At 38.9% G+C, this 23,947-nt stretch overlaps 1 protein-coding gene across 7 annotated transcripts in view; it reads right to left on the reverse strand.

Moving 5' to 3' along the window:
• Positions 1-23,947, reverse strand: part of PRDM2 (PR/SET domain 2) — an 81,386-nt gene that overhangs the window by 28,877 nt on the left and 28,562 nt on the right. For 3 of the 7 annotated variants that reach the window (XM_080380806.1, XM_080380807.1, XM_080380808.1), the window contains exons 5-7: positions 22,373-22,525; positions 16,292-16,418; positions 15,823-15,945 (exon numbers count right to left, since the gene is read on the reverse strand). In XM_080380806.1, coding sequence (XP_080236932.1) covers positions 15,823-15,945; positions 16,292-16,418; positions 22,373-22,525 — 403 coding nt within the window. Of the gene's footprint in view, positions 1-15,822; positions 15,946-16,291; positions 16,419-22,372; positions 22,526-23,947 lie in introns of those variants that run through there. The other 4 variants (XM_080380809.1, XM_080380805.1, XM_080380810.1 and 1 more) reach the window with 2 other exon arrangements.

Consider the following 23,947-nt stretch of genomic DNA (forward strand, 5'->3'; position numbering starts at 1 on the left):
TTAAACAGTAAAGTAACTAAGCACTAAAAAATAAAAAAAAGTGAAATCAAAATGACCATTATAAACATATGAATACTAAGGCTGTTCTTTTATCATATTTTCTTCCATTAGCAGTTAAGTGTCTTCATTTTGCTTTTGGGTTTTTTTAATTCTACCATTAGCCACAGTCCATTACATAGCTAAATCTTGTTTACAAAACCTTTCAATTATTATCTCCCAGCACCTGCTCAGACAGATTATAAACCACTTGGGCTAAACAAATAGCAACATACCTGTGTGTTAGGGGCGGCTGACAGTCACTGAGAACAGCTAAGAACTCTTCAACATTTTGGGAAAGCTGGTAAGTATGACATGCCCTATATATATGTGTGTGTGTGTCTGTTTGAGAAGTAGTTGTATAATCATGGGGATTACAGAAATTTGCTGAAAACACGATCTCAAACCCACAAGGTTATGCACATATTTTATTTAAAGGTCTAAGCCAATAGCCACATTTCAAAGTATATACTACAGGTTCATTGCACAGTTAATTCATTCATTTTTTAAGAGGGGCTGCATCTTACACACTGTGGACTTACACCTCCATCATATTACTGCATCAAGGAATATTTGACTCTCAGCATCCCCCATCTCATAGCTTATGGCAAATTAAAACATTTTTTCAATTGCTGTCCAAAGTTTTAATTGTAGGATAGGTGAGGTTATTCCACTACATTGTTCAAAACATCACACTGCAAGTTGTTGGAGAAAGAGGAAGTGAGAATAAAACCAGCAGGGGTAAGTCACAAAGCTAGTAAGTATTAGGCTAGGAATAGAAAAGATTACAGCCTTGAAAGAAAAAACATCATTTCTGCTTTATTAAAATGAAGTTACTTAAATATCCTAACATCAACTTCCAGTATTTCTTACATAATACTATCGTTAATGCAACAATATCCCAAAGTTCCTTTTGACTACTTGCATTTAAATATTGCTTTGAAACTTGATTAGAGCAAGCTTAGCCAAAAAACTCTGAAGCGTACTTCTGAACACACACACACACACATTATTACCTGGGGAGGGAACATTTTTGAACTCAAAAGCTTCCAACTTAAAACATAATTTGAAATCACTGCCTACCAAATGCTTTGGGGAAAAATGCTCTTGTACTGGCAACAAAAATGACTGCAGAACCCAACAGGATGCCTCCCAAGGCCCAAAGACTCAGATATTCAAGTGCTGCCATAGAGCAGCCTTGGTGGTGTATGTATTCTTTCCCCCCCCCCCCCCCCCCTCACTGAATTGGTATGAATTAAGCCAGAAAAAGCTTTTATTTCATTGTTACATAAGATATGCTATACTGGGACAATTTCCCAGTTTGTCTACAGAGATGCATCCCACTTGCGGGCGTGCATGCACACATAAAAGCCTTTTGAACACCCTGACAGAATTCCTCCCCTAGGTGGGAAGGTACTGATCTCTCAGATTCAAAAGCAGACTAAGTACAACAACATTAACTGACTTGTCCATTTTCAAGACTAAATCTTTCTAACACTGAGAATTAAAAAAAATATGTAAAAAGGATGCAAATGCAGCACATTTTTATTCATATTGCAGCAATTCTAAGGGTGAAATTCAAGCCACAGAAGACAAAGATCAATCTTGGAAACAAACATCTCATTAAAGTGGATGTCAATTAAATCTGAATGGCTACATACACAGTATCACTAAAAGGCCTATTTCAACAATGCTGTCAAGTATGTATGAAAATACTGCAGAAAAAAGGCAAAATTTAAATATATTACCCTGCTTTCCTCAATCTATCATTACTGTAAGTAATCACTGGGGCATTTTTCTTGCCATACCATTACAAGGTTATCAGATACAACTCGTTTACGTAGGCATAGTTTTAGGTATTATTAAGCAAGTGAAACACTAACGCTGATGTGAGATGTTTTGCAGCACACAAAAATTATCAAAATGGAACTTTCAACTTCTGAATCCTGAGACCCACATGAATAATTTAGAGCTACAGAAGATCTTGGTTCTGTATTATCAATCTGCCCAAACTTAATATATTAATTTTAAAGGTGGAGAGGCATAACACATATAGCTATATACTTTGAAAAATACTGGAAAAATCTTGGAAGTGTTCTATAGCCAAAGTCGCATCCATGTACTACAAACCTGGACGTTCAGCCTATGCTGGCCTCACCATTCTCTGCTGGACTGCTTCATCCCACAGCTGGAAGCTCGTATTATCTCTTAGGCCTCGGGCTTAACACAACCCCGCCGCTGTTCTTAGGACAAAGACTTGGCAGGGCACTGCACCTGAACTGCTCACGATGGCCATGTAATTGAAACACCAGGGGCTGACCACCCTTGTCTGAGTTCAGCCCTCCACGTCCTTCCCTTGCAGGCTGGCAGGAGAGGCAGAAGTAGCGCATGGACATAGTCTGTCCTGCAACAGGTTCACGTGTGGCAAATGACACTGAAGGTCTCCCGGAGGGATCTTTCAAAAAGCAAAAGTTATAGAAGCAAGGTCTCTGAAAAATAAACTGCAGGCCCCATGGTTTTAGATAATGTATCTTTCCTCACTGTAATTCAAAACTCAACGACCAGTACTACCACCACTGTTTGAAGACCACAAATAGCAGCAGCAGAGATAAAACAGCTGCTCGGCATCAAGAACAAAAGCAAATACAGTGAGCAAAGGTTCTTCTGTAATTTTCTCCAGCAGAACTTACATCTCTTTGTCCTTAAAAAGACACTTTCAAACGTACATGGCAGAAGCAGAAGAAAGAAGAACAGAATAAGCATGGAAGACAAACTTCACAGTAATTTATTAATACCAAACTGACTGTTGTATAAACATATTGCTACACATTAACCATCACTTGCTACAAATAGTAGCATTTTAATCACTGTATTTTCCAACCAAGAGTTGCAGTAAAATCTCACCTTGGGGAGATATTTCAGTACACCTGAAGCCAAATACATGTACACCTAACTGCATATATCCATTAAATATGTTTGCACCAAGCACTAAACATCCATTTTGCACAAAAGAAATAGAGCAATGCATTTGCAGAGACTGTTAAGATGACATTTGCGTAACAGACGAACTTGTTGCCATGGAAAGTGTAAGAAAAATCTGAGCTGGGCTATTTAAAACACCCATTTCTGCAAATGTTTGGCAAAGTCTCCGCTTTAATGATAGCGCTGAAGATCATGTTACTATATCTCACCACAAACTTTTTAAATTATATAATAATCAGGACAAGAAAAGTTAGCATGGCATCACAGGATATGCCATGCCAACACGAAGAAATGATGCAACAATTTGCAAGAAGCATGCAGCCAGAAAAGCTTAGCTGATGCTATTCACAAAATGCAGGTAAGCAGATGAAAAATAAATAAAAAATACTTAGGCTGAAAAATCCTACAAGCAGAAAGCCTATCTTAAATGTATGCTATTATACCAGTCCACAAAAATTGAAACGGGAATTGTCTCCAGTCTTCTTCATATACTTCATGTTTTGTAAACTAGATTATGTACCGTCACCCTCTGTAGCAGAGAGAGAAGCAACAAGTAGTTTATATTATCTGTTTGCAGTAGTGTACCATCCACATCTGCAGCACCTCATTCAAGTCCTTATTATGTTATGCCTTCTGACTACCAGGAGTATAAATCATAGGAAGTCTTAAGTTTATAGACTAGAATACTTACTCATCCATAATGACTTGAGTAGTACAGAATGTCACTTAACAATTACAAAAGTATGGCAAACCAATATCCACAGGGTTTAATTCTATGCAATTTTAATTAAAAATTTAGCATAGCACCACACAATGTGATGAAACAATTAAGTGTAAATAATTAAACACAGAGCTTTTATCTTCTCAAAAATTAAGTGTTCTTTCTGCCCCTATGCCAGTATTTCTAAACTTAAAATAGCAGGTATGGAGTACACAAATACACAGATTTGCTCTAGAATTTCTCAATTACTCAATGCAGTTGTATATTTCTACCTCCTACCCTCCCTAATAAACACAACCTCCCACCATTCACTACAAATTCCTAGCAAGTTACTTGTTAGCTAACCACAGCTACCACAGACACAGCCAACCCACTACATAAAATATAATAAACACTCTTCTCTGTAGTTATATTCCATTAGCTTCTATTTTGCTAAGTATTAAAACAAAAGAAGCAGCAAAAGAAATAACTGCTGGCAAACAGATTTTCCAGAAATAACCGGTGTTCTCTATGCTTAGCCAGTTTTTATATACCACTCAGTTAAAAATAGAGCATCCAAATTTTGTATGTAAATACAGAGAATTAGTCAAAATTTAAAATCTCCACCTTTAACAAAGATGAACTTTTACTTGAGTGCAGGAAATGCTGCTTTTACATTCACTGTAGCTCTCCCTGAAATGTTTTTCTGACCCTGAAATGATGCTGCACTCAGATAATTAAGGAATAACATTAATTTTGACAGCATCATTTTCAAGATAATGCAAAAGTAAGGCCTCATGAGACTACTTGTACCACAAAGTCTAAAATTATCACTATTAGATCAATCTGTCTTTATATGTAATAAATAACCCAAATATTTTTCATGACCTTATTTGGATCACTAAACATTTGAGAAGATTAAATCAAAAACATCCAGGTTCTTAGTAGCTAAGTTATTTTTAAAAGTAACTACTTAGCACTTTACCTGTCGTTTTATTCTGCTGTTTGACAAACTGGAGATGTTCGAATTCAACAGTGACCATACCAATATGTGACATTTTAGGAAAGAAAACAAAAACGCCAAAAGGATTGCTGAGTCCACATGCCGACCCAAAAGCTAATCCAATTAGCCCTTCATACACTGCTGATAAAGGCCATGTTCTGTTATCAAGAGTAATTTTGCTCTACTGTGCCAAACAGAACTCTCAAAAGGTTAGTGAAAAGCTGCAATTGCATGGAAGACCAAAACCACACAGTTTCCCCAAACATTTGCCCAGTAATGGGCTATGGCTTTACTTGGAGAATGCAGCTGTACCAAGGCTACAATTCCCAGGAAACAGGACTGCCTTTGTATTTAGCCAGAGCACTGGGATTACTGTAACAGGAGTCTCTAACGCTGAGGAAACAAGAGCAAAGCCTCTCACAGATGTAGGATCCAGACAGTGCTGCTACCACCAGATTAAATATCCTGTGTATGAAGTTAAACTCCTTGGAATTGCTACAAGGTCACACTCAACATTTTTTGTTTACGTCCACTCAAATCTGACCTGTTACTCATTTTTACCCAACTGAATCCTTTTGTTCACCATACCTACCAACGCGTCACTTGTCAGAAATTTTTCTCCCACAAAACAGTAAAGTATTCTCAGTAAAATCATGCCCTTCTGTTTTGTAACATATTTCATCCCCCTCCTTGGTATACATTTCCAGTTTTCTTTCCTTTAACCTTCTTATTCTCCCATTTTTCTTCAGTACAACTCGCAGAGTTAACCTTTACTTTGGGGGATTCAGTAGGGAAAAACACATACGGCACACATTTTCGTTAATGAAAAGTTTTTTCTAATATTACCAGCAGCAATCCAAGATATATACAATAGGTTAATATCTTGCATTTCAAAAAGGGAAAATTACTTTGGAAAACATATTCAGTAGTATTTCCCCTAGTGTACTGCCCTCCTTTTAGCAGCACACTCCAAAGTGCCAAGATATCAGTTTTGCCATGTAATGCAAGCTTGCCTTAAGCACTATTTCTTTTTTCTGTAGTTTTAAAGACTATTATTTACTGCAAGCATAGCATTACTAACTTCCCTGAACTTTCTGTTCAGACACTAAGAACAGAGATGTGAAAACAGTATGTCAAACGACATGCACTCCCGTACAAATATTGTACAAGGATAACACCACGATTAACAACTGAAGCAGGGATGACAAAACCAGAATTGCCAATTACCCACTGTAGTAAATATGCAGTGCACTTCCATTAGTCCCCATTAAAAATATTACAGCATTTTTATGAACTGGGTCTTCAACCTAACAAGGAACATCTTTAATTGTTAATAAGCATAATAGCATCATGACACATTTGCAGGCATAAAAGTGTTGCTTCTCTGCATCTGTTATATTTGGAAAGACTCATCTCCTTCCAACTTCAGACTGACAATCCAAGGTCATAAGGCAGCATATCACTGCAGGTCTAATATATAAAAGTAGGTAAAGGAGCAGGGTAAACATCGCATAAACACATTATCTGAATGTACAACACAGTCCCCGAACAATTTTCATCCGCTGAGGAATTGTGGAGTATTTGCTTAGCTTCCTCTGTAAAACCAAGGGTTTCATTCCTGTCAGCTGCAGCCCATTGATATTTTCTTAGAGAAATGCTTTTCAGTCTTCTCTGATAACAGAAGATATAGTCAATTTTATTTGCAAAGGAACTCTAATTGTAATGCTCCAGTTGCCCCAAAAAGTGCACTGTTCAAGAAGCACAAGAGAGTACTACAGGCCAACAGCAACAGTTGGCACTCATGTTAACAGAACCGACAACAAACATTACCAAATTTAGTTTGCCCCAAACCAGACAACAGCAAACCGTTATCTGCTTAATTTATGAAACCAAGAAAGGTCAACAGGCCCATAAAGTCACTACAGGGAATGGCAACTTCCTCCATTTTTCAAATAAAGTGAAAACAAATCCCAGTCAGAGCACAAATGTATTTGTCTTCTGCTCAGTTAACTTCTACATTCAATCAAGATTAACCTGCTTAGATCAAATTAGACTTTAAAACTGTAGGAGTTTTTTTGCACACATCTTTTGATAGCATAAAATGTGAACTAGAACAGAATATAAAAATAAAACATCACTGAAAAATAACTTAAGACTCTTTCGTTTGCAGGCAAGGAATGAGAGAAAACAGCTCTGGTGTATGTGAGCGTGGAGGCTGGAGCCTGACAGCAGTTAAGGATTTGGTAGCGACAAGGAAGTTTCAGCACAAAGTCCACTTTGCTTTTGCAATCCCTGACAAAGGCCTGTAAGATCTGGAACACCAGACACTCTGCTTTTCACCTGCAACTTGAAATACAACACTTTGCAGGGCAGTCAATTTTTTACTCAACTCACTGAAACTTAGTATGACCTACTCCTTGGTCATAGCCCAAGACAACTCCAGTGTTTGGCAGCAGTATCACACCCCTTTCCTTTGAAGCCTATGACTCGATGGCAAAGGGGTGTATTTTAACATTCTGATGCAAACTCACTACGAAAGAGAGGTCAGCTATCATTGCAGCTGAGCTGCTTCACACCAGACTTTACTATTAGGCATTTGGTTTCCAATTTTACTGGCAGCAACTTAAGGAAGTTTGCATTGGACTTGCCTCTGAAAAACTGCGAAGCATGAGAAAATTGACCAGAACTTAAGACGAATCAAGTCACTTTCAGGAACACTTAGGCCTTTCCCATTCAACAATTAAACTGTTTCTTGTGGGCTGCCAAATAAAGCAAGATTCACATTTCACCAGACTCAAGTGAGACACATGGCTCTCAATGCAAGTTAGAATAGATGTATAGCTCACCAGCCATTTCCATGGCATTTTGCAGTAATAATCATCAAGATGATAGATTTTCAGCTATTATAATACTCTCGCTAGAGTAATTTTATGTCAATCATCACATTAATAATACTGTCTCTTTGAAGTTCTACAGCATTAATCACAGCCTATCAAATGCTTTTACAGAACTCTGATAGTAAGTGTGGCAACAAAATTAACTCTTTAACAGCAACCCTGGTAAGCTCCTAATTGCTTCTGAAAGTTTCATCCTAAACCGCTTTCATGCACTGGTGATCCAACTAAATATTGTGCTTGCCTAGGCCAGGGGAAAAGTCTGTAAGAGGTAAATATTTGCTAGTGAGAATTTAATGGTCAGACATTATCTAAGTTCTTGGCTACAAATACTGAAATACCAGTGAGTCTTATTTCAATAACTGTTAAACCCAAGTAAAAACTATAGACTGCTATAATATTTCCTTGAGGAACTTGTCCCAGCAAGTGTAGGCCAATGAGAATTCTTCAGAACAAAGTCATTCCTGTAAGTCTGTGTAACACTTTTGGCAGGAATAACAAAATAAATTTGAAGGTTTGGTAGATTTAGAAAAATAAAAATACATTCTGGTCTGACAACTGTTTATCCTTTTTGTTCATTTGGAAAACGTACTAAAAAAACCATCAGTAAGTGGAATATAAAACTGCTTCAGTGTTTTGCAGTTTCGTAATCCAGTGACATGAGAATCTTCAGAGAGACTTCACAAAGTCAACGTACGAAGGAGATTCTCACAATTACAGAACACAGCTCTCGGCCAGACACACACAAATGGAGCCTGCATCTCTCCCATAAAGAAACCAGCTATCAAAACTTTGTATTCACACACCTGAAGTTAAACATGCTTGTTTATCGCTGCACAATAAACTGCGCAAGGCACCTTCATACAGGCTCTCCGTGTAAGACGTTCTCTGTAAACAATTCAAGTAAAATAGACAATGCAAAATTACGGTAAAATGTAATAAAAACAAGCACTAAAAAGTTTTAGTAGAGTTACTGACACAGAATCAGTATCAGTAATATTTGGGTTTTGAAAAGATGAAGCATAAGAAGAAAACAAAAGAAGGCAGAGGTATGGAAGATTCTTATTACAAGGAGAAATTAGAGACTTCACTAAATTAAGACTGATTCAAGCCAGAGGTAAAAAAAAAAAAAATACACTGCAAGTCAATCATTGACTTCACCTTTATCTACCATAAAAGCCAGAAAGTCCAATTACAAAACAAAAAATTAAGTAGACTGCACAGGTGGGTAAGAAAACTATAGAAAGAACAAGTGTCTGTTAAACCCCTGACTTAACAGCAGGTAATACAAAGGAATTCAAGAAATAATTATTTATGTGAATAACTCAGTGAGACAGCAAACCCAAATGCTTTAATATAGGTAAGGCAGTCATCATTGAGTTTGCTCTCTTGTATGGGACAAGCAACAAGACAATTCTAAGCCACAAAATAGGTCACTTAATAGAAAAATAAAAGCATTTGTTGTCACAGTCTGGAAAACACAGCCTATCCTCCCATTTTGTAGGAATTCATCTCATGCCTATTTTGGAACATAACCTCCAAATTATTTACCTCAAAGCTCTTCCCTAAAACAGCAATCACCAAATTCTCTCTGCATCTTCTACACAAAAGCATTTAAACAGTTCTATGACTCAGAAGAGAACATTCCAAGTAAGTTTTGGAAAATCCGAATCGAATACAATATTTATTCAAGGAGAATAATATTTCAATAGAAACTTAACAACTTTTAACTTATTTTCAGGAAAATTAAAAAAAAATATTTTCCTAAGAAGAATAATTTCAAAACACATGGGCTTAATTAAAAAAAAGATTAGCAGTGGAATACCAAGCTTCTTCCAGGTCACTCACTGTCTCAAAGCTAATCTTGATCAATATAAAAAGATTGATTAATACTGGAAAGCTGTCTGGTGCCTTATTTCACTTCCCACTGCAGGTTATGTAACTGCAGACAACGTTAGCAAATTTGCTAAGAAATGCTGCTACTGTGCTCAAGGTACATTTATTTTATTTTTTTTTTACTTGGAAAAAATACTGTAAGGAAGAAGCATGGCTGAAAAAGCAAAAGTATAAAGAAAAATACGGAACATTTTTATATTTGGAATAATCACCTAAGAAAAATATTTTTACTTTGTTAGGTAAATACATACATTTGCTCTAACCAGAAATAAGTGTATAGCTAGAAACACGCCAGCTTGTTACAATCGTGAAGGCCATATTTTTAAGTTAAAGACAAAAAGCCACAGAGATAAATTAACAGCGAGTATGCAAGGTGCTTGTAGTACTTGTTTTAAAAAACGTCTGATAATCAGCACCGAGTCCTTACACTGCATTGCCGACCACCTTCAAGCCCTTTGCTAAATTCTTCTTATAAAAAGTTCTGTTTTCATAGTGGCATCGCCAGGCAGAGGCTTGCGCAGACAAGGCTGGGGCCCTGTCCTACAAACCCCAGGGGGTCTGATCCCACGTGTGACACAGACACATACCATGACACACTCAACAGTCCCACACTGCCAGAGAGCACCTGTGGATTCCCACTACCAGCTGCGTATGTGGAAACTTTTACAGGGAGTGTATACACAATAGTACATCTGAGGCTTCTGAAGAGGCAAACAACCCTACAGCCTTCCCCAACCTTGTAATTACAGCACGTAAGTAAACAAGTCTCCCAATGTTCACATAAATATGATACAACCTGACTAAAGCAAAAACATTGACGTTTTTAATAACTTAGGAAATTCCTGAATGTGCTAAGGCTTCATGTTTCCAAAAGTTTACGCTACGAAATACAGAGTTTGAGGGGTTCAATACATGCAATTTAGCGCTGAATTAACTTTTTTTTTTAATATACAGATTTATTATTTTTTTTAATCTCTGAAATGAAGGCTTATCTTCACCTATTCTTAAACCCGTAGGCAGAAGCCAGGCTGGAATGAATCATACCAATTTCACTCTGCTGTTTGGAAAAGCTTAGCGCAGCAGCTATCATAGGGACTGGGAGCATCGCTGTAGAAGTGAAGACGGGAATTTAAAGTAATATGAGTCTCATATTGAAAGGGCCCCATTTATGAGGGATAAAAGAAAACTTCCACTGGTTGGAAGACCTCAAATATATTAGATACTCACCAGACAGAAGCTGTCATGAGAGGTACCATTCCCTTGAATCCCAAATACAGCTTTTTGCCTAGAGTTGTGTAATTCTTCTCATAAATCACTGATTTGGGGAAATCAACGTAAATTTAATTTTAAGATTTTGTTCCAGATTATCTTGTTGACCTTCTTCTTCCCTTGCCTTTTCCCAATCATTGGCTAGGAAATTTTGAAGCCTCTACTTTCTAGGTTTTTCATTAAATCTGTTGGAAACAGAGCTTCGGTAAGAATATAACTTCATGTTATCCTTGCTACAAACGTACAACTTACAGAACTTTAACATCCTTCTATAAGCTACATTCCAACTACTACACAATCATGTTTCTCACAAGCTCTTTTCTGTTTGGAAATAAACTTGTAAACTTATTCCAACTATAAGTTGAACTAATAAATTAATGTAACTTAAAGAACAATCAGGGCATCGTTTGGCCATGATTTCCATGTGTGATGGCATCCAGATGGCAATCCAAGGCCTACCTTTCTGTGAACAGGATGCATAGTTATGTGACTCTCAAGTACAGCTAATTATTTGGAACTAAGTGAGAATGCCTATGAAAGTAGTTAACAAAAAACCTGCAAGGATTTCTACTATCACAGAACTTAACCTGATCGTTTCATCTTTACATTTCCCTTTTCTACAGCAGCAATCTGAAACTGTTCCAGCAATTGTCACGCTTACAGACAAACGAAAATCCAGTGTAACTTTCATTATGACAATATTTACTTAGAATCTGTGAAGCGGGAGCCTAAAGTTGCACTTCACATTCAGACCAATATAAAACAAAGGCGTAATATTTATAACAGATGATAATTGATTCATAATTCACCCACCTTAACCTCACGCTACCTCTGGGGCAGTATTATTTACTAAGTGTTATCTTGTAGTTCATACTCTCCCTGAAATCTGATAAGAACTATGGGAAAACAGCAGTACAACCATTTAAGGTAGTAAAGTTTTAAAAGATTTATTTGCAATGGTTTGAGTCTTTAAAACTGTACTACAGTAAGTAATCACCAGGGCCTGTCCAAGATACAGTGAACCCGATTCAGGTGTTTTGCCTGCACTACAATAGCCAGCTCTATTTTAAGAAGTGACACAACTTGGTTTTTTAAGAGATCATTTGGTTTCATGACAAGACTCCCACTCAAGTTGCCTTATGCAGCATGTGCTTTTGGCAAAATGAAATTACAGACTTCTCCCCCACCCCCAACAGCCTGACTCTGTATAGAGAGAAGATATGAAAGAGGCACATGCAGTATTCCTTCCAGACAATAGTACGAATTATGCCACTGGGGTTTGTTGCCTAGATAGAAGTGCTAAGTGGAACACAGCTAAGACAAATCGAGCTGAACAGCACAGCATGGAACCACTACCACAGAGATAAATAAGCACAGGAGAAGTAAAACATTGCTCTCTTCTTCCTCACCAAAAAAAGAGGAGTGTTTAAAAGGTATTATTCACAAGCATGTAGCAGAGCAAACTTTTGTCCTGTGTAACATCAGTATCTTTCCTCCTCCAAGAACAGACTTTTGATCTGTCACATAATCCACAACAGAAACTACCTAGATTATTTTAGCACTGTTTGATTACATTTTGGAGCCTGCTTAGCACCTTAAAGCAGATTATAGCCTGTTAAAACCACTGGATTTTTTTATGTATTACCATACTTTTTTTAGCAGTTCTATTTAGTTAAAGTTGCTTTTGACAGGAAGACAGACTCTGAAATCAGAGATTCCAGAAGTGTTTTTCTTGAAAGAACCACTCATCTTTGATATTACTGCTTACTACTGCTGCACGTTGCTACTGTCATATATAAAGAAATGCCCCAATGAGAGAGAAAAAAAAAAAAAAAAATAATGTCGATTCTACTCCTGTAATGGACACAAGATTTCAACTATAAACTGAAAGCGAAGCTGTTCCGGTTCTTTTGGGTTTGTTTTTTTTTTCCCCTTACAAAGGGAATTAATGAAGAATCTTGTGCTAATGCATTTGATTTGAACAAATTTTCCTATGAGTTTGGCAGGCAGGACAGAAGCATATTAACTACAAGTTGGGAGAAGCAGATGATAAATGCTTAGCAAATAAATGAAATTTCAGAAAAAGCAAAAGCAACAAAAATGTATTAGATCATTTTTCTACTAGCTGTTAACCGTGCACCAGCAGCTGCTGGCTCTTAACCACCTAGTAATCATGTCAAAGATAACAGGGGTTGGCCCCAATAAAAGTCTTTGATGCTACCCAAGTTCACCAAATTGTTTTCTTTTTTGGGGGGTTGCATTGTGCCCTCCACCCCACGCCATACCCTTTTATCCTACTAAATTTCTTTCTAGATCTCAAATGCGTTCATCACCTTAGCAACAACTCGCAAAGTTTCAATGTATAAAAATAAATTAGTAAGAACTGCCTCTTTTGCTCAAGGACTCCTACGCTGTTGTACATGGTAGAAGAAAGATGTAAAGGATTTACTCCAGCTATGAAAACCTATGACCAAGCCAGGCAGGAACTATCGAACATTAAAGCAGACTACAAAAGCAAAAATATGCACAACACTGAACAGCTGAAGAAGTGCAAGTGAAGAGCAGATGAGTTTTGAGAAGCACAACTCTGGCATAACCAAAACCTCACCTGCAAACACATTAGACAAGACTGGTACATGGAGGAGAATGCCAGGTGCCATCCTAAATATGCTCTAAAGGAGATTACGAACCTTGTGTCAGTAATCACTTGCAAACAAAGGTCAGATCAAGGTCAAGGAAAACTGTTCAATCTGTACTTTGTGTCTGCCCTAGACTCTGTCAGCTGCTGATTCTTAAATGCCATCTCAACTTCACAGATTTAGTAAGGCCCACCTCTTATGCTAAGACCATCTGAATTGACAGCCTGTGAGGATTTATTCAGAAATACAGAGTATTCCTACTGCAAGATGAAAAGTTTTTTAAAAAAAATAAAAGCCTTGACTGATTGGGCAAAATGCATCGCATTTTTAATACCTGTAAAACAATCACCTTTTCTGATATAAGAGTTCATTAAATAAATTGAAGAAACAAGACTATTTGTCAAATGATAGCTATCTTAACTGTCCAAGGGCAAGGCTTAAGATGCATTAAAAATTCAGAAGGATATTTGTTTTACTGCACAGAGAATAATTATGAGCTATTAAATAACTGCATGTTTTGAATAACTAAATTATAATACACTTCTCAAATAACGTCTAGTCATTGCTAAGGTATTGTACTGTCAGTTTACTTTTCTGGAAAATGTGTTTCCAAAAGACACACTCATTCACAGTTGTTTAAACTTGGCAGTTGTTACTTAGTTCTATTTTCTCCTCAATGTGCAAGACGACAACCTGCAACACAGGCCAAAACAAAGTTTATAAAAGAAAGAATTAATTGATCTGTTTAGGTAACTAATAAATGCAAATTTCACAACCCTTCAGAGGTGTCACTCTCTCGCAAGCTTCTTACATTGGTATTTAAGCTAAAAGATTACCTTGCACTGACTCCCAACTTCACACATGCATAACGTGAAGTGATACTATTTTTCTCCTCCCCACCCCCCTTTTAACATAAAGTTAGAATTGTGTTTTTTAAAATTACTTTTTAATTCTGCTCATCAAAATTTCCTTTATTTTCCCATAAAACCTCAACCCCAGGAGATACAGCTGAATCTGCAAAAGAAGGGGCATCAGTAAAACCATTTTGGAATCCTAACTGCAGCTACTGCTATCAAATCAGCAGAAAAATATTGTCTCTCTTACAGGAAAACTGCTGTGAATTGCAAATATTAGCAGATGTTACCACAAATATTAAAGTAACTAAAAGTAAATGTAGAAGACTAAAAATAATTCCAGTGGAACCCACTAAAAACAGAACTACACAATTTCAAAATACAGATGCATTAGAAAAGAATAAAGCACATACTATGAATGGCATTATCTTTTACAGCAAGTATGCTGAAACATAACATTTTAAAGCAAATAAGAATTTGGTCTTTCTGCTTCATGACACAAGAGTGTAATTCCAACGATAGATTAACCTCGTTTATTTTCAACTGCTTCATATATATATATATTGTGTTTGGGGTTGGGTTTTGGTGGGGGGTTTTTCATGGTTTTTGTTGTGGTTTTTTTTTTTTAAATATCTGTAAGCCTTGGTAAGGAGCCAATTATAAAATGCCAGTCTGAAATCTGTAAAAAGTTAGAACTTTAAATCTACAAAACAGCAGAAAATCAAAACCCAGGAAGCACCAGATTAGTTTACTGATATTTTTATCTATAACTTCACAAATGCAAATCAAACTTCTATGACATGAAAAATTAACTTAGAAATTATTCTGTCTGGCTTTTCTGATTTATAATATAATCAAATTCTTTCAAGCTGTTTTTCTAGCCTTTCAGGTAAATCACAGGCACACAAATTCTATTTGCTAAGATAATGCACATTTAGGAAAAAGCCAATACAGCCTCTAATTTACCCAGCTTTACTTATATATGTGCTCAATATGCTTTTCATTACAGGCAGCACACTAAAAATCAGTGCCTGAATTTCAGTTTGCATTAGCTTGACCTACAAATCGCTGCTCAAAAGAATAACTGACTGTGCTGCACCACTTCTTTCTCCCAGCCCTCTCCTCAATTTCTAAAGTAAACTTACATAGTAACTGTCCTCCTAAAAAACGGGAGTTTGCTCCCACTATAAGCACAGCCACGTGCTGCAAGTAAGATCAGGCCCTAAATTTTAGTCTGAAAACAAAATAATTTGCAAGGATGTCATTTAAAATATTATCTCCTTTCTTTCTTTGGCTTGTTTGTAGCCTTCAGGGAATTCTGAAATGTAGATATTCACCTACAAGAGGAATTGATACCCTTGTGCTACAACTGCAAATACTTCCTTTTTATATTTACTCCCTGTAAGCGATAGCTTCTGTTGCGATTTTGGCCTAAAACGGTAGTCGAAATGTCAGTTATATAAGGCCGCGCGTGGAGGCTCATGCACGCTAAAAAATATCGCTACTGAATTAGTCATGGAAAAAATAATGGATGTCTGGTCCGACATACGTATTTGCATGGAGACTAACGTGTATCCCACCCCCCGACATTCTTCCTCCTCTGCCCAAGTCAGCCCGAAGTAGCCATTCGCACCGCCTGCCACATTTCGTAACCACCGCCATCGCCAGTACCCTAAAAATAACGAGAAATTAAGAAACCATCCAAAGCAACAAAGCCCCGCCGAGCCGTTCCCACCCGCGCCGGCCCGGCGGGAGGCCGCCCCCCCGCCCCAGCCAAAGTTGAGGCGCCGGCGGGCCCGGCCGGGCGCAGGGCAGCCCCCGCCGGCCCGGGCCCGGCCCCCCCAGCTCTCCCCGGCAGGCGCGGCGCGCTGCCCAGCCGGGCCCGCGGGAGGGGGGCGGCGGGGGAAGGTCACGGCGGCCGCCGCCGCCCACCCGGGAAAAGTTTGCGGGCCGCCTCCCCCCGGCACGGGCGCGCGCGGCGGGGGGGCGGCGGGCGGCGGCGGGCGGGCGGGCCCTACCTTTCTTGGCTTTCGGGGAGTGCCGCCGGCTCCGGGCGCTGGCTCGCTCTTCCTCAATAGCGGCGGCTATCTCCGGGTCGTCCTCCCCATTGTACCACACCAACAGCTCCTCGCCGGGCGCGATTGGCTGCCGGGAGAGAAGAGAGAGGCGCGGCGCCAATCAGGCGGCGGCTTGTTGGCGGCGGGCCGCGGGGCGGGGAGCGGCGGCGCCGACGGCGGTGCCCCACGCAGCCCGCGGCGCCCCGCGCGCCCAGGGTGCCGCCGCCCCCGCCCCCTGCCGGCCGGAGGGCGCACTGCCCGCCCCGCGCCCCCGCCCCCTGCCGGCCGGAGGGCGCACTGCCCGTCCGGCGGCCCCGCCCACGCCGCCCCGCCCGCACAGGCACGGCCGGGGCCCGGGCACGACGCTGCCGTGCGAGGCGCTCGGGGGGAGACCCCGGCCCCTGCGGCCGGCCCGATGGACAGAGCCCACCAGCCCCGGGCTGCACAGCCAGCTCAGGGGAACGCGGAGGGAAACAGGTAAGTACTACGTCTTCAACAGACCCACTTAATCACAGTAACGAAAGAGTTGTTTGCCATTCCGAAGGTTTTTTTCTATTTTTTTTTTTTTTTAATCCAATCAAAAATTTCAAGAAAAGGCCAAATCAGTCAAGCAAGCTGCCCTGCGGTTACCACTCGTACTCCCAGCAGCACCACCGGGCTGATCAGTACAAGTCTTCGCAATTATTTCATGTGCTCCTTAAAATATTACCAGACTCAAACTACCAAGTCCCCAAGCCTGCAGAGTAAAGATGTATCTGCAGCCATCTGTGAAATAATCGCTCTCTCCCCACTTCCTGAAGCATTCTATCCAAAACCAAGAAAAAGCAATTTAAACGCATGCCTTTACCTTAACTGCAATCCTCCTCTTCCCAGGGCTTAATGAACATTGGGCTCGTGGAGGCAAAACACTATTTTTAGAGTCGTTACATTAGAGCCAAGGGTATCCTTAGACTATTATTTCAAGTCTGAAGCCAAAGGGAAATTTTGTACCATGAACAATAGTAATATTTGTTTCTATTAAAGCATTTTTTTTAAGCGAGTCTCACAGCACTTGATAAAGGTGATAGTTATCTTTATATCTTTATACCCCCAGACACTGGAACAACAAGAGATGCAAGATCCCAACAACTATGTTAAGTGTGTAAGTTGTATTCTAAGCAAAGCCTACGGTTTGGCTTCCCTAACAGTCCCGGAGGGCTGGCAGGATAAATAGCGGCAGAGCTATTTGCATGGTCCCATTCTGCAGCTGTTTAGCAGCAAGGAATGAGGAAGAGCCGTCTGATGCAAACCGCTGATCATCTAAACAGTACACAACCTCAGAGAAAAGAGCCAGCAAAAATGTTAGGCAATGCAAACACAGGACGATAACGAGCGCGTCATTTGCTAGCTGCATGGCTGGAACTAACACACAACTTGATGAATTCAGTTTTGGTGCAGCTACTCCAGAATCTAAACTAAGCCCTCTAACCTTGTCCTTCTACAGCGAGGTGCAGCAGCAGCAGCAAAGCCAGACAGTTGCACTGGCTCCCTCACTGGAAGCATGAGCAGGAAAAGGACAATGCCGAGCAAATGCCACCTCTACCGCTGCTCGGGCACCAAGGAACACGCGGCCGTCTCTAGTGATGGCACCCTCCAAGAGCAGCTCCAAAAGCCAACTTCCTCCAAACTATTATTAATTACACATTGTTGGTACAGCGCTGTCACGCTGGGATAGCTTGGTTCAACTATGGTATGAATTTTATAGTACGTTACAAAATAAGGTACAAATTTTGGAAAGGCTCATTAGGCTAATAACTCCCACATGCTTTTTGGTGCTTTATGTTTTGACTGCAGCATTTAGCATTCCTTAATCTTAATGTTTCCTGTTAAAAAAGTAATTTCAAAATTTGTTATTTTCAAGAGTAATATCCTAACAAGTTATATCCCAACAAGTTCTAACACAGATTGTCTTAAAACTCAATTAATTGTACATACAAGCACCGCACTGTGTCTTGGACTGACAGACTGATAGGCATTTGCCTGTATTAGAACACATCTTTTTCACCACAGACACTGTGTCTTACCATACTGCGCTGCTGCACCTGGATGTGGCCTCCACTTACCAAATGTCACCACAGCGGACAGTCTGTGGCATTAGTACTTGTGTACATTTTTCACAATGTATAACGTGTTCCTTTGTAACAGGGAGGTTCCTGAATTATTATAAACCTGTTTGACAAAACATTCCTCCATAAACAAATTAATTTCACCTTAATCAGGGACAATTTCACAGCCAAGCTTATTTAGAAGACTTTTTGAAACTGAGTTTTCATTGCAATTTTACTTCTTCAAGAATTTGAGTCCTGTACTCTGTGCAGAAGAACACTATTCAACTAGCTTGTTTCGTTAGGAGAGGCAGGAAGAAATTCTGAAACCCTGTAATGAGTTTAAGCTGTTTCATCAAAATATCACAACTCTCATATATGCATCCTGGGGAAAGCATATGCAAAAAGCAGCCTACAAATCTCCTCAGTCCTTCAATAAAGATGAAGAGAAGATTGAAGAGAAAAAAATACTTGCTTGTGCTCGCTCAGAAGTTCCATTCTACTACTATGCATTTACAGCAGAGAACAGGAAAGTTAAAGCTCTGCAGTTTTGAGGTTCTTTTACACCAAGGAAATTTGGAGTTTGCTTATCTTAGCAATGAAGCTTGGAAATCAACCTGTTTAACTTAGAAATCAGAAACCCACAAAAAGCTGAATAAAACCTTAGGAAAAAATAGCTAGCCATGACAATATTTTAAATGCTTCGAGGTAAGGCAGAACAAAATTACATACCAGCCACTCCAATTCTCCTTTGGGGGTAAATAAAAACTGTGCTGTTCATTTATCACTAAATGGAATTCCCCCAAATGTATGAATTATGATAAAGATCAGGAAGGAAGCATGTGTACCTACCTGGGCTGGTAAATTTACAACAGTTTTGAAATGACAGTGTATACACCATAAAACATTACATGCAGAAAGAGAAGGACCTTTAAGATGTTGTTTATTACATGCTTTCTTTTGTCTCAGTTATCAGTAAGACATGATGTGAATCTAAGACCATATGGACTCTACAAGCACAACATCATGTCTGATACAAAAGGTGAGACAAAACCAAACCTTTAAATAAAAATCAGACATACAAGCAACTGTATTTTATAAAGAAAGCAGAAAACAGCACCATTTTTTTCCCCCCAAGGTATGAATTTTTCCTGCAGTTTCAGGTATAGGATAGTGAAAACCGACAGAACAGACAGTATTTAAATGCCTCAAGACAGTAACTTGCCCTTGAGACCACACATTCAAAACCTCTTCCCCTGTATTATACTTCTCCTATGCTGTCAGTCACTTGCAGCTTAACTTCCAATTTCTTCACGTTAACTTTATTTAAAAAGCCTGCTTACTATATATTTGTCACTTAAATAAAGAAAATAAGTTTACAAAACACTAGACAAAAGCTTTCTTAATGCCCTACTTTGGTTTTCATATTCTTGGAATGGTCAAGAAATCAAGACAGAATATTTGATTTTAAATATTCCTATGAAAGTACAAGAATAGTCTACTTGTGCAATTAAAAAACCCCACAAAACAAGACTTTCTAAATCTTGACCTGATTTATCAGTATGCTGACTGAATTCTGAATATTTAATGGTAGTGAAAACTGTCCAATTTCACGTCAAGTTTTCACTTCAAAAATCACCACAGATTAGCAAAATCAATATTTTCCTTACATAGCACTTCTCTAAAAAGTAGACGAAAATAAGATATATTGAAATAGATGGTTCAAGAAATAATTGGAATATCAGTATGCACTTTTAAGAAACATGCATTACTATAGACTTGGGAGCTTGCTCCATACTGGGGGGGGTGGGGGGGGGGTGGGGGTGGGAAGTTAAACTTTACATTATAACCTAGTTTTGCACACTGAAGCAACTCGGGACATTTCTGCAGCCACCTCTTAAAATTACCTGCCAAGTTACCTGTGCCGTGACAGCCCAGGAGCAGCAGGAGTGCACCACTAACCACGGCTGCAATGCTTCTTGGACTAACTTGGTCCTGGGAACAGTTTGGTTACTTCTGAGCAGCACGAAGCTGGGATTACTAATACCAGCTATCCCAATTTGGCTCATGCAGAACTAGTTTGAGCATGTCCACACTGCGCTCCGGGAACTAAATCTACAGGGCAGAAGTGACTCAGTGGTTTTGTACCAACTCAGGTCCCAGCGCCCCACTTTGTGTGACACACCAGCCCAAAACTACGCAGAGCTGCTGCTTTGACACTGGCCTCTACGGGGTACAGCGGCAAGACTCAGCGCAGAGGCAACCTGCAGCTAGTGCCACCTCTGATGTAAAACTCCCTCCAAGTAGCATACAGTGCTGACACCAACGTGAATTTCCAGAAGCCTGACTAGGACTGGTATTGCCAACACTGAACTGAAGCTAATAAACACACTCCTCTGAGTGGCTGCTGCAGGGGCAAAAAATAAAAAAAAAGCAAGCCCGATGAAGACGATTCTTTGAAGAACTCTTTCATGTCCCAAACTCAAAATCTCACACTGCAACAAATCCCAGACAGATTTCGAAACCAATAAAACTGATCCTTATAGGCTGCTCTGACAATCTTCAGAAAGAGCTGCTTGGCAGCATGATCTTGTTGGCAAGACCTACCAGGATAAAATTCATCAGGTTGCAAGAAAAGACAGTCAAAGGAACAACAGGGTATTTCAGATGCTGAGGCAAGCAAGGTATTTGTTATTCTGTCAGCAGTGCTCAGCCTCTTTTAGTGGTGCAATTCTTTCCCAAAGTGCAATATTATCCACCAGAAAACAAGTCTGAAATATGTGAATGCTTGTCTTTCACAGGACTAAAACCTTTGCAGAAAAGATTCAATGAGAGAAATTTAAAATGTCAAGAGTGACTCCAAAAGCACACGTAACCTTAATGAACTGATGTGACTGAGGGCAAAGGCAGAGGCAACCTAAGATAAAATGTCTAGAGAAAACTAAGCTGACTACAGGTCCACACTGGGAGCCTGCCCTCAGTGAATAAACACTGGAGAGAGTCAATAGTCTGACTGGCAATAGCAAACCTCTACCTGAGTGCTATCTCAAAGCTACGAGAACGTTCAGAAGTTTCAAGCTAGTTTGAGTGACCTAAAAACATAACAGTTTTACATATTGCTATACTGCCAAACCGCATGGTATCAACTCATTCTTAACGTTATTAGGTGACGACCAGTTACTTAATAGATGTTGGTCTTACCAGGAAATGTAAGGAACTGCAACAGCGTAATAGCAAGCCTGCATATACCCCAAAACCACAAAAGCATTTTAAATAGAAACAAAGTTGAGCTATATATACTCGGTGCTAGTAGGTTGATCAGAGATTCAAGTAACACTATAGCCACAACATTCTAACACTAACACACTCTATCACTACTTATAGTTAAACTATCTTTTTTTCTTGGTTTGGGAGATACAATGCCCCAGGAATTACACCCTTTTTCCTGCCCCCCATATTCTCTGAATCAAACTGGAATGGTATAAAACCAGGAAAACTTGTTTCATGAAGCTACCCATAAAAGCGTCTTGGCAACAGATCTTTGTCATACAATGCAAAGCCCATAAAATTAACAGATTTCTGCAAAAAATCCTCTGTAAAAAGTGTCTTGGTATCTACAGAAATAGAAAATCATTTATTTTATGTGATCTGCTGTAGTTTTTCATTCTAGTTTGTATCCAATTTGGTACTACAGCAAATCACTGACCAACAAAATAGATTTAAAATTCATACATAACCTGCATTTTAATAGTAGATCTTAATGTCAACTGTACTGTCACAGAAGAATTTAGACCAATGAAATGTACCATTTGCAGTATTTTCATTGTATTTCATAAAATGTTTTAAAATCTATTCAATACAAATAGTAAAGAGAAAAGAAGGCTTTAAATAAAAGGGAATAAAAAGTATTATTAATAAAATGTAACAGAGCAGTAAATGATTCTTCAGACATTGGTACCTTTAAACTTTTGTAGTATATGGTCCTGTTGATCTCCAGAGGAAACAGATTTTGCTCCTTTCCCGAACGTGCCCAGTTTATATACCGGAGCCAGTTCCCTTTCTCTGGATCAGTTGCATCAACACACATCCATCCCAAGTTTGGGTAATACACCTGTGAGACAAAAATGGCATTAAGCAAATGGACAACTTAACACTGAAGTGTACACGCACTAAAACACCTCACATTTTAAAGCTATACAAAGCTGTAGTATCTAAGGGCAGAGATAACACAGGGGACATGAGCAGAGGTGGGGTTGTACTGGGTGGGCAGTGTCCGTTGTCTTCTGAAATCTTTTTAGTGGAACTGGTACAATGGGAAAAAATAACTTTGGGTGTGCAGGTCTTTCTCTTAAGTTTTTGGGCTCAAAAGCCAAAATAGTAAAAACATTTTATGCTTTCTTTTCAGTCTGGCAAGCCTGAAATTATTCTCTAGATTTTGCGTTTAATAAAATGACCGATTTTAAGATATAAAAGTCATAAGAGGTTTACTTTTACTATCTGATCAACTGAGAAAAGTAACTATATAGAAACATTTGCTTTATTTGGAAAGATAAAGGAAAGCACAATTTATATCTAATCTTTTTTCAGAGTATTAAAGAAAATCTTAACCTTTCAGAAATCTTGTGATTACCCTAAAAAATTGACCATGTTCCAAGATGCTGTGTAAATTCTTTGGTTTCCATTCTTGGAGAAAAATTTAACGCCTACTCCTGTTTTACATTTCAAGACAGCTTGCAATAAAGCAAGGTTACTGACATCTTCAGTATTTTCTGATGACAGGCAACTCTGCTTCTCTTTCAAGACATGTTATGCACCTCCCACTCTTCTTATCATAATCCAAGTTAGCTGTCTGTAAGAGCAAGCAGTGGATGCTATGTATTTTTTTTTTTTCCCAACCTGAGAACACACCACTTTGGCAATAGGAACTATCATTCTTCAGTTACTTTGTCTCAGAACACCGGCATACTAACAGGTACACAATGTCTCAGAAGCACTGGGCAGCTCACAGATTTTTTAGAAAAACAAAAAAGGAAAAAATATGTGCAATTTGATTACATATTATGTACTTGTTTCCTTTTGCTTAAGTCTTTCAAAATCAGTGTCTGCCTGGAAGAGCTCTCTTCAAAAACCCAGCCTCCCCAGCTCACTACCTCCTGCAACATTCACTGCACTATTGCACGTAAGAAATAAACTAAAATTCTGCTTTCACCATAACTTTCCCACTCTAATATTGTAGCTTTTTATTGTTTCTGATACTTACAAGTAATTCTAAGTTTTTTCAAACTGTTTTACTTTTTCATTTTCAAGCACATTTCTACAACAGCTTAAAACAAGAACCATTTCATAAATTTGATTCTTTTTGTATTGATGTACTGTTAGTTTAATGAAATAGAATTTTATCAATAAAGGTAAAGCCTCAATAAAGATACCAAAATCATCTTAGTTTCCTTCCAAGCAAAAAGAAAATATCTTCCTTACTTAAACTATTCCAGCATAGACTTCATCAGCTGACTGTTAAAATAATGTTCATCAG

Source organism: Falco punctatus, assembly GCF_963210335.1.
Source record: "Falco punctatus genome assembly, chromosome: 3".
Classification (NCBI taxonomy): domain Eukaryota; kingdom Metazoa; phylum Chordata; class Aves; order Falconiformes; family Falconidae; genus Falco; species Falco punctatus.